This window comes from Delphinapterus leucas, chromosome 11, assembly GCF_059928025.1.
Source record: "Delphinapterus leucas isolate spDelLeu-1000000601 "Yukka" chromosome 11, BTC_Dleu_Yukka2, whole genome shotgun sequence".
Lineage (NCBI taxonomy): Eukaryota > Metazoa > Chordata > Mammalia > Artiodactyla > Monodontidae > Delphinapterus > Delphinapterus leucas.
In genome coordinates this window covers 94,036,999-94,049,661 of record NC_143139.1, presented here as the reverse complement: position 1 = coordinate 94,049,661, position 12,663 = coordinate 94,036,999, and the positions used below count along the sequence as shown (strand labels likewise).

General features: G+C 57.4%; 1 protein-coding gene across 2 annotated transcripts in view; it reads right to left on the bottom strand.

The window, feature by feature from the left end:
• Positions 1 to 390: 390 nt before the first annotated feature.
• SACK1F (scaffolding CK1 anchoring protein F) overlaps positions 391 to 12,663 on the bottom strand; it is a 29,699-nt gene continuing 17,426 nt past the window's right edge. Inside the window, exons 2-5 of one of the 2 annotated variants that reach the window (XM_022597029.3) lie at positions 10,210 to 10,377; positions 9,599 to 9,720; positions 8,079 to 8,773; positions 391 to 1,965 (exon numbers count right to left, since the gene is read on the bottom strand). In XM_022597029.3, coding sequence (XP_022452737.2) covers positions 1,916 to 1,965; positions 8,079 to 8,773; positions 9,599 to 9,720; positions 10,210 to 10,377 — 1,035 coding nt within the window. In that variant the 3' untranslated portion in view covers positions 391 to 1,915. The remainder of the gene's footprint in view (positions 1,966 to 8,078; positions 8,774 to 9,598; positions 9,721 to 10,209; positions 10,378 to 12,663) is intronic. The other variant, XM_089920054.1, reaches the window with a different exon arrangement.

Below are 12,663 nucleotides of genomic sequence, written 5' to 3'. Positions count from 1 at the left end.
TGGTTTCTCTGAAGAGAGTGAGAATGACCCCACGCTGGTGCAGGGAGAAGCCGGGGCAGGACAGCCAGCCAGGCTCAAGGCTGCAGCGACTTGGAACTTCCAGTCCAGAGCCTCCTGCATGTGAAGGCAGGGGAGGAACCGGGCTTGCTTTGGGTCAGGAGATGGGAAAGGGATTCCGTGGGCCTGCTTCTCTCTCAGGCGAGGCACAATCGCTTAGGAGCTGGTCCCCTCCTCTGGCCTCCCCACTTGCCCCAGAGGTGTCCACTCTGCTCACCAAGAGTGCTCTCTCCACCCAAACACTTTGAGATGAGGTGTAACCCCTGCCCCTCGTTTTCCACCTCCCTCTCCCTTCCTCTCCAGAACAAGCAGGGCCATATCACCAGGCCTTGGTGCATAAGGAAGCACTTCCCAGCAAGGGTTTAATCCTCACAGACGCTCATGGAGGTGGGTCAGGGTCCCTCACCCCCCAAGAACCAGGTTCACCCTTCCTTCCCCTGCCCCTCCCACCACCCAGCGGGGAGACCAGGCTCCTCTCAGGATGCTCGCTGGTCCCCTTGCTCCCTCTCCCGTCAGGCGCTAGCAGGTACCGGGGCCCCGCCCCAAGGTGCTGCTGGTGCCCCAGGGTTTTGCAGAAGGAAAGATGTGAGGACGAGAGTTTGGCTCAGAAGCAGGAGGCTGAGCGTGGTGCTTTCTCAGGTACTGCAGCCCCCGGCTCTCCAGGCCTCCGGCCCCTGGCCGGAAGCAAGGCCGGCCACAGAGCCTGCGGTTCGGCAGTTTCCCGGCCGTCCATTCAAGAACTCTCTCCGCAGGTCCTCTCAGTCACATGTGTGAAGAGGGGGTGGTGTGCGATTTTCAGCTGGGCTTCCTGGCCTGGCGTCATGGCAATTAGGCCAGGTCCCTAAGAAGCCAGGGAGGCTGAGGCTCCTCAAGACAGTCTGACTTTGGCAGAAGGCCAAGGCTGGTCTTTGGCTGACATATAACTAGAGAAGGCACATAAGTCCTGGCTGGTGAAGGGCCTGAGGGCCATCTCTGGGGTGGGAGGAGGGCAAACGCTCCTGGTGACAAGGCCCAGCCTCCAGTACCACCAGAACATCAGCCAGGCTCTCTCTCTCCCTACTTTGGGCTGCAACTCAAGGCAAAAAACGGGAGGGAGTCGCCTCAGGTAAAGGCGTGAGCAGAACTGCCAGATGGGCTTGCAGCAGGCGATAGCCAAGGAGGCCCAGACCACCCAGGGCAGAGCCTGCCAGGATGCTGCTGGGGGAGGGAAAGGAGACCTCAGCACAAGGGCTCTCAAAATGGCAGGGTCAAATTCTGCCCTTACTGCATTCAGAGTCTACTGCAGGAGCCTGAGGGACAGGCCAGGAAGGCCACAGCAGCCAGCCCCCAGCCGTCCTCGCTGCATCTTCCACCTTGAGTTCAGAAGCTCAAGCGAGACTGGATCCCGGGCTCAGAGCCCTGTCCTCGTCCCTTCTGTTCCCCCAAACCTCTTGGGGGACCAGCAGCACCAGGAAGCCCAGGGAAGGAGAAGCCAGGGGGCTGGGGCTGCCCTGGAGACCCCATCACATTAAGGTAGAAAGACATGGACTCACCCCATCTGGGGGCCTGCAGGGCAAGGCTGGCCCAGTGGAGGGAGGGGGCTGGGCATAAAGGAGAGCAGATGCTAGTCAAGCTTCCACTTCATGTAAACAAAGGGTGACCCCCTGCCCGGCCACGACAGTCTTGTGGAGGCGTGTGATTGTCTTGAGATGCTGTAGACCCTCACATCTGGGATACAGGGTCCCTGAGGCCAGGATGGAGGCTGCTGGGGCAGGAGGCCACTAGGCGTCCGATGTGCAAATCGGTGCAGGGTTTGACCTGTGTCTCCACAGGACAGGATGGGGGCATCCACAGGTCCTGCCAACAGCTGGCCCGCAGCTCACAAAATCACACAATTGCTGGCCTTGGCAGGACTGGAACTTGTTTTACCTGCAGAGACAAGGGACACAGGCGGGGGAGGATGTAGGTAAAGTGCTCCCTGGGCTGGCCTCCAGCCCCTCTACTATGCACCACCCACACCGCAAATTTGGGTGGTTGGGTCACTGTCTCCTTCCTAAGCTGCTGAAACCAGGTCAGCAGGTCCTCAGAAGAGCAAAAGGAAAGATTCTCCCTGTCCTGACAGCCTCAGCAAGACCACCACTGGTTGGGGCATCAGGGATCTGCCATCTTCTGACCTCACGGGGCGATTCACCAGTTACTAATACCCTGTGCTGCGTCACAGCTCACAAGCGCGACCGCAGTCACTGTCAGTGACCCTCAGCGTGGCCCTGCCGCAAGGGGGCATCCTCGGCCCGACCTGACAGTGGGGGACAGTGGGGACAGTAGCCCCCAGAGCCGGGCAGCGCCTGCGCCACTGCCTGCTCTGCCGAGCCCCATCTCAGCTCTTCCCACCACTCAGGCCACCGACGTGGAAGGGGCAAAGCGGTGCCTCAGGAGGGGCCACTAGGCTGACCTGGAGGGAGCCAGGCATGGTGGCGCGGACCCCAGGCTTAGGGGCGCGGGGCACACCCTTCACCGAGAAGAAAGAGGTGGAGAGACACAGCTCTCCTCTTCCCAGGCCCCTTCCATCCGTGTCCACTGCCTTTACACCCCAAGCAGAGGCCGGCTGTGTTCCTGCCCTCAGACCAGCGCCTCGTGTCTGTTGCGGGGAGTCCTCCTGGGGCGCTGGCCGCCGTCTCCTGGGCGGCCGCTGACCTCTTTCCTGCCGGTTCCTCTCCACACCGCCAGGGCCAGGGTCATCTCCCGGCACTCACACCACCTTCCCGTATCACCTCAGCTGTGAATTTCACGGAGGTGGTGTTGGCCTCCTCTCCCGGGCCATTAGCAAGAGAGACGCTGAACAGGCCTGAGTAGGGCCCTTCCCTGCCCGGCCAGTGGGACCCAGGCCTCGGGACTTGCTGCGGGTCCAGCTGAGCCTCCCTGGAGGCCGTTCTGAGAGCAGCTAGAGCGTCGATGAGGTGGGAAGGGAGCCAGACGGTGATGCCCACCTCCCTGTGGCTCCAAGGGCCCGGAGCTGGGTCAGCCTCCACGGGTGCTGAGGCTGCCTCCGCTGCCCTTCCCGTGCCGCAGTCCCCTGGCTGCCGCAGGACACGTCCGTCCCCACTTCCTGTCCTCAGCGGCTTGCTGTACTTGCTTGGCCTACTAAGCAGATGCCGAGTTTCTCCCCAGAGGCAGCAGAATTTTGGAGGCAGGTGAGAAAAGTCCTCTGGGCTCCAGAGGCCAGGGAGGAGTGGCCGCATGGGCTGGGGGCAGCCGGGGCAGAGCAGGTTTGCGGCCAGCTCCCCACACTCCCACCCACTCTCCGAGGCCGGATGCGAGCCTGGACACGGGCCTCTCGCTCAGAATTCACCTCCACGCCTCTGACGGGAGGCCGGGCTGAGGACCAAGCCCTCGAGCCCACCCCTCCTGTGGCGCACAGACCGGAGCCCGCTGCCGCCTGCAGCACACGCTGTGGCCAATCACACCTGCTCAGATGAGTGGAGGAGAATCTATCAACAGCCCCACATTTCTACTTTTTACAAAGTGTATGTGGCACGGGCGGCCCAAAGGAGGCTCATGAGAGAAAGTCAAACTTCAAAGGAAGAAGTGAGACTGGACATGGGGGCGGGAAGTGGAGGAGAGGCGGCCTCAAGGAAGGCCTGGAGCATCGGGCCCCGGTCCGACGGTCAGGACCTGGCTGGTCCGGCTCGGCAGGCAGGAGAGGGGACAGTGGTGTAGACGGCTCACAAGGACAGTGAGCTCTACCTCCCTATAGGCTTCAGGACCTCACACTCCCCTTTTCTGGAAGATTCTTCCCCTGGATATCCACATGGTTCTCTGCTTCCCATCATTCAAGTCTCTGCTCAAATGCCCCTTTGTCAGAGAGGCCTTCCCTGATCACTCTTCAGGAGAAGGTCCTTGCTGTCCCTGTCCCCCTCCCAGTACATAAGAGCAGGGGCAAGCTCACTTTGTCCACTGCTACACCAGGAATTTAGGACAGTGCCTGGCACAGAGCAGACACCGCACAGATAGACATGTGTTGAAAACAATGAACGATCAGGCAGCAGCAAGCTACGTAAGGGTTCATACCAATCTAATAACAAGAGCAACTGCAGTGGCATCAGTGGGTGGTGACTGGGTGACGTACATGCCCTCACTCACCTAGATGGTGACGGAAGCCGCAGCCAGGCCCGAGAGACCAGCAGGGCAGGGGATTTTGACATCTGCCAACGAGACTAAGGACGCCTGCCTCTTCTCTGGAGCCCAGTGGGATCAGCTCCTCGAAGGATGCCCACTCAGCTCCCCTCTCCTGTGCCATGTGACCGAGACCTTGGCTGGTAACAGTGCTCAGGTTTATGGAATCCGAGCACGGCCTGAGGACATCCGCTGGGGTCTGGCCTCAGGAGCGACACTGAGTTCTGGAGCTCCGTCTTGGCAAGACAGCTGCTGAGTAGGCTCACCCTGGAGCTGAAGGCCCCCAGGTCCCTTACGGAGCTCTGAACCCCGGCAGCACCTCCCCAGCCTTCCATCCCAGGCAGGGGCCCAGCCTTCCAGGAGAGAGATCTGAGACCTCCACCCCAGGGATGACACAGGCAAATCTGAAGTTCCCAAATCCAGGAGCCAGCGAGCACGGCGCTAGGAGCCAGACCACACTGCCAGCCAGGGTGGCCCATCCACGCACCACTCAGGGGAACCTGGGAGAGTTCTGGCAAGGCAACTGTGGCTGCAGTCACCTCAGAGAACTCTGGGGACAGAAGTGTGGGCTCAGGGGCCCTCGGAAGGTGGTGACCCAGAGGCACTCTCCTCTTCCTCCGTACCGGGGGTGGGGGTGGGGGCGGGGGGCGGGGAGCCAGTCAGGTACTCAGGCCTCTGGCCCTTCCAAACAGCCTTTAAAGACATAGGTAGCTGGTGTCAACCCTAACCTTCCAGAGATGGCCATAACGCTCTGGCAGGCCCTGGGAGGCAGGAGAGCCCACCGCCCTTTTCTCACTCATGACCGTGGGCACAGGGCCTCGCCTCTCTGCACCTCTGGGGTCTCGTCTTGAAACAACGTCATCAGGCAGGGTGGCTGTGGGTTCTGGGTGAGAGCATTTAGCACCGTGTCTACCCAGCACACGCCAGGTGCTCAGCCAAAGTCTGTGCCTTTCTTCCTCCTCTTACCGTGCACGAGAGTGTTGGCCTTGTCCCAGGGATTTCCCCAGGGGGACCAGGAGGGGTTTCAGGACATCACCTGGAACCCCCTCCCCCAAACTGGCAGCCCCCGAGGGCAGAGCCCTGTCACCTAATCTGCTGCTCTGAGGACCCCTATGTGGGAAAACGCTCGGGGTGCTCGTTTAAAATGCAGATTCCTGAGCCCAGCCGAGCGGGACAGACTCGTCACTCTTTTGACAAGGCTCTCCAGTGACTGCTGGTCCCTGAGGCTGGATCTCTGCCCCAGAGTCCCGAGCTCCTGGATGGGCACAAGTGGCCGGCTCAGGAAAGGGGCCAATTGCAGGAGCAAGGACTTCGCTGAGAGAAAAACCAGGAGAGGGTGCTTGGCTTCCACCAGTAGGGGGGGCTGTGAGCCTTCAAACCACCTGGCTGCCCACGGCTGGACTGCCAGACCCAAAGGAAGGGATTTCTGAAGGTTCTCCCAAGGGCCACACTTGGGTTTGCAAAAATTTGCATGCTGTTTGACAACTATATACTTCTTATCAAGTAATTGTACAGGCTGTCAGCTCTTAGCTTTTCTATTTTTCTCTCTTTTACCCACCCTGTCATCGGCCTGGGTTCTCCCTTCACAAGAGGGCAGCAGGGACAGAAAGGACAGTCAGAATCAGAGCTCAGAGGGGCCTCTTGAACCCTCCCTGGATCAACCCCTCCTCTTCTCAACCAGGAAACAGCCCCGGGGAGGTGAAAGGATGTGTCCAAGGTGTGGGGAGCAAGGTACTGGGGGCTGAGATCCATCCGATGGCTGGCCTGATGATGCTCTGAACGATCCCTGTAGGATTCACTGTAGGACAGGGATCCCTTCCCTGGATGGGGCCCTAAGGGAATAGCTAAAGTGATTTCCTCCCAGATGACGGTTCCCAGTGTACTAGGATTGCTAGTTCCAACCTTGGGGACCCCCATGCTGCCAGGAACATGAGCCTCTGGCACACAGAGTCCTGCTGATAAGCTGCTGCCTGAGAGGACGCACTAAACCAGTCAAATGTTCGGGAGGCTGGAGGCCACAAAAAGGGGCTTTGGGGAGGGGAGTCTCTGCTTCTTGCCCTGCCTTCGAGGGAAGAAAGCAGAAGGGAGAGGAAAGGTCTCTTAAGGGACTTGAATTCCAGGCCCTCAGGGCTGGATGCCCATCCAGGTACACAGAGGCTGTGCTGGACGAGGCCACGCTGTGTTTCCTTATGATGGAGCAGGAATAGGGTGACCTTGTGGGCCATCCCTCGTGCGTACCGCTGCACTCTTGCACTTGCCCTTCTCTCTCTGTCTCTGACTCTCTCTCTCTGGGTGCCAGGCACTCAGGAGACGAGCTGGTACAGGGCACTGTCCCTGGCTGTTTGGCTGGCTCCTGGCACCCCATGCAAACACTCAGGGAGCAGCGGAAGTGTCAGTGACCTGTTCAAGTCATCCAAGCAGGGGAATCTGATGCTGAGACTCACCAAAGGAGGCAGGAAGGGATAAGACAATGGCCTTTTGTTTCTATGGAAACAGCACCTCAGGGTGAGGGGCTGAAGGAAGAGAAAGCTTCTACTTCACCTCCAGTCAGGACGTGGGAAAGAGCCCCTTTTGTGGTTGGGCTCGCCCCTCCCCCTCTCTTCCCTGCCAGGTGTTCACCATGGCAACCCTTCTTCCAAACAAGAGGTGCAGGGCAGCAGAAGCATCCGGTGCTGGGGGAGCCAGGGAGCCCAGGGGGATGGGCCGGGCCCAGCTACCCCTCCCTGACAGGACACGGGCCCTGGCCTCGGTTTGCGTCCCGGCCCCACTATCACTTACTGTGCCCTGGGACCACTTAATTCACCTCCCTGAGCTTCCATCTGCCACCTCCGTGGTTCCTGTGAGGGCCAAGTGAGAGAGAGAGCACCTAGTGAAGGACCCGGCACATGGAGGTGCTCAGTAAATGCTTCCTGGCCAAATGCAGCTATAGCCCTGGCACTGCTGCTGTGCCCAAATTCTCGGAGACTCCAGGCCTGTCCTAACTTTAAGAGGCACAGACTGAGTGCGTCAGGCTCTCTAGCAGGGCTGGGGCATCAGTGTTTGGGAAGACTTGCACTCCAGCCAATGTCAGGTCAAAGCTGGGGCCTTGAGGGACACAGGAATTCTGGGAGCACTCAGGCTGCCCAAGGTAAGTCCCTGCCATTACCTACCTGGCCAGCCAGGGAGCCCAGCCTCACCGCTGCAAAGCCCCACAGCCATGGAGGGAGACACCCCAACATGGAAACCCCTTTGACTCAGCAATGCCGACATGAGAAAAGGTGCCAGCAGTGGCCCTGGCTGTCACCACCAGCCAGAAAAGGCCACTCTGGAGACTGTTCCAGAGAAAGAGATAAAGGCAGAGAGACAGCCAGAAAGATGCCACCACCAGGAACAATCTCTCCCAGAAGTAAACAGCCTGGCAAATACCACTGATCAAATAAACACAGGGAGGAGCCGTGTCAAACTACTTACAACAGAAACAAGGAAAAGTGGGTCAGGGCATTGGTGCGGTGTGTTTGAGCAGGTCAGATCCTGACGGCAACGGATCCAGCAAGGAACAAGGTTTGCTGGAACAAGCCCTAGAGTCAGAGCCCTAGTCTCAGACTACTCCGTGCCCAGCACTGTTCTGAGCACTTCATATCCGCAGAACAGCTGGGCGAGGCAGGCATCCCTTTCCCCTTTTAGAAAAGAGGAAACTGAAACTCCGGCCTGCAGTGGCTGGCCCCAGGCCACACGCAGGCAAAGGCCAGAGCAGGATGGGAATTGAGGACCACAGGGCCCAGAGCTGATGTGCTCTCCCTGCCGGGAGGCGGCCTTCTTACAAAATCAGCAGTGCTCCTGGACCAGGGCCAGAGGCCTGAGGAGCCCTGGGCCCAGTGGGAGGGGCTCACCTGAGACGTCGTCGCCACTGGAGCCCTGGTTGGGCCTCTTCCCCGCCATAAACTCCGCTTCGGCCAGGGCCTCGGGGGAGGGGGCGCTGGCTGTGCTCTTGGGCGCTGCGGGCCTCTTGGACCGCCGGCTGAAGAACCTGCTGCTGAAGCGCCTGCCCTCCTTGGCCGCGGTGGCCTCCCCATTGGCAGCTTCTCCCCTGCCATTTTGGGCAAGGGCCTCCCGGGGTCTGGGCTTCAGGTCCACACGCAGGTGGGAGAACACCCTGCCATTCCGACTCGGCTCTCCCGAGAGAATGGGCTCCACGGGGGGCAGCACCTGCTCCAGCGTGACTAGGTCGTGCAGGAAACTCTCCAGGCGCTGTGCTGACTCGCCGCCCTTGCTGCCCTCCTCCTGCCCCTCTGCATTGCGGCTGGCCTCCTGCTGCTGCCGGGCAGCCCAGCGCATCATCTCCCCGGGTGGGTGGTGGCTGCCCGTCACCAGGGTGTACTTGGGGTTGATAAGCTTGCGAGCCACAGTGGAGGAGTAGTTGAGGCCCAGCCTGCCAGCGCCTCCTGCCAGGCCCAGCTGCTGGTACAAGTCCACCTCCTCGGAGATGGCGTACAGCTCCCGGAACTCCACGTCGAAGGGCTCCACGTTCTGCCCCGTCAGTAGGAGGAGAAGGTTCCTGTCCACATGGGAGGAACTCCAGGTGAATCTGGGAACATGGGGACAGAAAAGCAACATACATGTGCCCGGGCCTGCAGCCTCGCCCTGCCAGCCGCCCCTCGGTGAGCCCATCTCAAACCCCACTGCCCAGCCCGACCTGCTCCACCACTGAGGCTGGATGCCTTGCTGCCTTCGTGCTGGGGTGCTCTCCCTCCACAGACCCAAATCCTCCCTTGGTCCAGGTCTTGGCCTCAAATGCAGAAAGCAGGCAGTGGGTGCAGGGCAAGGGCAAGAGAAGTCAGGTCTGGATTCAAACCGGCTTTCTGCCCTGCGTGCCTTGTCAAATGGGGCTTGTAAGGTGTAGCCACAGAGTTGCTGTGAGGCTCAAAGTCCAATAACGAATATAAAAGGTTTCGCTCAGTACCTGGCACAAACATACATTTAATGAGTAGTACCTATAGCTGCCACTACTGTTAATAGTATTCCATTCCTTAATAGTTCTCCTCTGAATTTTTAGAGCACCTAGCCTCTGCAAAAACCCATACTTCAACCACATAAGAGGACTGACGCCATTTATTAATTGTTTCATGTGCCCGGGTCTCTTCCAGCCTCAAAAGGCAACCAGCTGTTGTGGACCATGCAAGGCAGGCAGTGCTTAATGCTCAACAAAAGTTGACACTCTTTCTTGAATAATCCATTAGCCAGAAGGTTTGAGGGAAGGGACTGGCCAGGAGGCTATTCTTTGCTGTCAGAATAGACAAGAGCTCTTAAACTCATGATTGTGGAGGCTCCAGTCCAGCATCTTTCTGAACATGAACACTTCTGACCACGAACAAAGGCCTCCCAGGCCCTTCTCTGACCTGGCCCAACTCACCTGTAGGATCCAGTGGCTACTTTATCACCATCTACCATTAGGAACTTGGATGACAGGGTCCCCTTGATCTTCCCCATGGGCATGTAAAAGCCAACACCTGTCACAGAGCGGACACGGATGTTCTGTTGAGAAGAGGAGAAAGGCACTGTCACTCAGGTTGGGGCCCTAGAGGCTCTAAGCTGAGTCTCTGCGTGGGTGGAGGATGAATCCTCTTGTCCACGGGACCCTGACTCTGCTTCCTATGGCCTGAGGAAGTCAGCAAATCTGGCCTTGGGCTCAGACGGGCTCAGGGTGGCCCCAGTCTGCTCTCAAAGCTCTTCAGAAGAGAAACACAGCCCTGCCTTCAACCCTGACAGTGACTCTGCGGGCTGAGCGCCCGGGACTAGGCTGCAGCTACCTCCTTAGCCTCAGCAGCCTTGGGATAAGACGTAAGCCAGTCGTGCAGTCAGGGCCATCCGTCCATGAGGCAAGGTTTTAGACAGAAGGGAAGGGGTTGAGAGTGCTGTTCACCTGGGCCCCTGAACTGGGGAGCAGGCAGAGGGAGGGGCAGAGGCAGTCTCCATCCCACTTCCTTCCCCCCTCCCACCCCCAGTCCCAGTGATACAACTTACCCGAATACGGAAGTCAGCGAGCTCCAGGCCCTGACACATCTCCAGGAAATACTTCACGCCCGCCTCGTCCAGGATGATGTACACTGGCACGCGGCGCTTGGAGGCAGCATCCACAATGTCTTGGAAGATCTCACCATCAGTGAAGAGGTCCATGACCACAGCAATGACCTGGACAGGGAAGGGCACTAGTGAGGCACGTGGTGACTACACACATACAGAGTCACACTGCGGCCCGCAGAGGACCAGCTGGGCTGGGGTAAGTGCTGGCCAAGAGTCAAAAATGCCATCTGCACCACTCCTGGGTTTTGCACATCCCCACCCACCTCTGAGCACATGTGAGCGGGAGATGGGCTCCCTGCTCTGGGAAATGAAGATGGTGCAGACGGTGCAGGCCATGCTGCTTGTACTTCATCCTTGGCAAATTCCCACCACCCACCCTGGGGATTTTCCAGCAGCTCTTCAGAAGCCACGTCAGTGGAGATCTAGGAGGCTGAGGAAATTTGGTTCTGGTGCCTTCGGGAAATAAGCAGGTTCAAGGAGCTGCAGTCACTGAGAGGCATGAAATGGACCATTTCCACAAGCTGCAGATCTGCTCAGATACAACTTTCTTTGCAGACCTGGGTGCTTTGATCTCCCCGCAGCTGTGCAAAGCCCTGTGCTTCCCTGAGCACAGATTCGGACAGAGCTCCAGTTAGCTCGGGCTCCCTTGGCCTCCAGGTGTCCAGACCATCCCACTTCATCCTCAAATCAAGGTCCCTGCCTAGGACCCTTGATTTCCAAAAGCCAGCCTTGATTATCCATCCTGGAAGGCGAGGCCTTCCGCAGCCTGAGGCAGATTTGCCTTTCTGACCTCAGCCTCCTCCACTTTCCTACACAAACCTTCTGCTCCAGAGGCAGGGTGTTCTTGTTGGCCCCAAGCACTGTGCCCATGATGCAGAGGAAAGTATGTGCTTTGGGGTCAGAGAGATCTGATTATAACCACTTTCTATTTATGTAACCTTAGGCAAATCCCTTAACTTTGATGAGCCTCTGTTTCCTCATCTGCAAAGTGGGGATACTCTGTACTTGATACATTTGGCATCAGGATTAGAAATAACATCTGTAAGCATCAACAATGCCTGACATGTAGGTAAGTCTTCAATAAATGGTAACCATTGTATGGTCGAAGGAGTCTGCTTGTCGTTGTAACTGAAAGCCCGAACGCTGAAGCCAGGCAGACCAGGCCTGGTTCACTAACTCCACTGCTGACTCATCAGTGCCCCAGCTTCCTTGGCAGCAAAATCGAGCTCATAGTAGCACCTGTCTCAAAGGGTTGTTGAGAAGGCTTAGAGAAGCAAACTGTGAAAGCGTTTAGCACGGTGCCGGCACATGTTAAGCTCAATAAGTGTATCCTCCATCACCATCATCACCATCACAATCACCGTCACCTTCACGTGTGCTCTGCCATTACCTCTGCCTCTAAAGACCACCCCCAACACCATTTACACAGTATCACATAAGGCCCTTCTTACCTCCTACATTTAATACCCAATCATTCATACAAGTAACATTTACAAAGCCCCACAGGCAGAGGGAGGATCTAAGGACAAACTATAGTCCCTAACTTCAAGGGGTTAATCCAGTTGGAATCATAACATTCGCACAAAATAATAAGATATAAGGTAAAACGAGATAAATGCCTTAAGAGATGCACAAATGATGTGTGATGTGAGTTCTAAGGAGGGGTGGTAGGAAGAGAAGGAGGGACTTAGGGAGGGGGAAGATTGAAAGATTACTTTCAGCAGGGGAGAACAGGAAAGGTTTCACTGAGGAAGCTGAAACCTGAAGAATGGGCAGCCTTGGGTGCCATGAGAAATGAGCAGGGAATAAAATCGAGCAGGGAATAAAACCAAGCAGGGAAGTGGGCAGGGCTGCCATGCATGGGTATGCAGGTTGTGCACTGCACACAGGCACTGGGCTGATGGGGGTGAGTGGGAGCTGTGCCTGCCTGAGGAAGAGATGCCTTTTCCTAATCTGCGCACAGGTGCCACATGGGCTACCAGGGGCCTAGGAGGTGAACATTTCAGGCAAAGAAAACAGCACAAGCAAAGAAACTGAGGACAGGCATGACTGACAAAAACAGAGGAGATGCAAATAAAATACTGAATGAAGAAAGAGAAATAACTACAGATATATTTACTTTTTAAGAAATTCTTACTATTTAAGAAATGGTAAAAAGACTAGGAATATTTACACATTGATGACTTTGAAAAGGAAATTGACATGGGTAAGTCATTAAAAGTGAATTAAACAGGGCTTCCCTAGTGGTGCAGTGGTTGAGAGTCCGCCTGCTGATGCGGGGGACATGGGTTCGTGCCCTGGTCCGGGAGGATCTCACATGCCGTGGAGCGGCTAGGCCCGTGAGCCATGGCCACTGAGCCTGTGTGTCCGGAGCCTGTGCTCCGCAACGGGAGA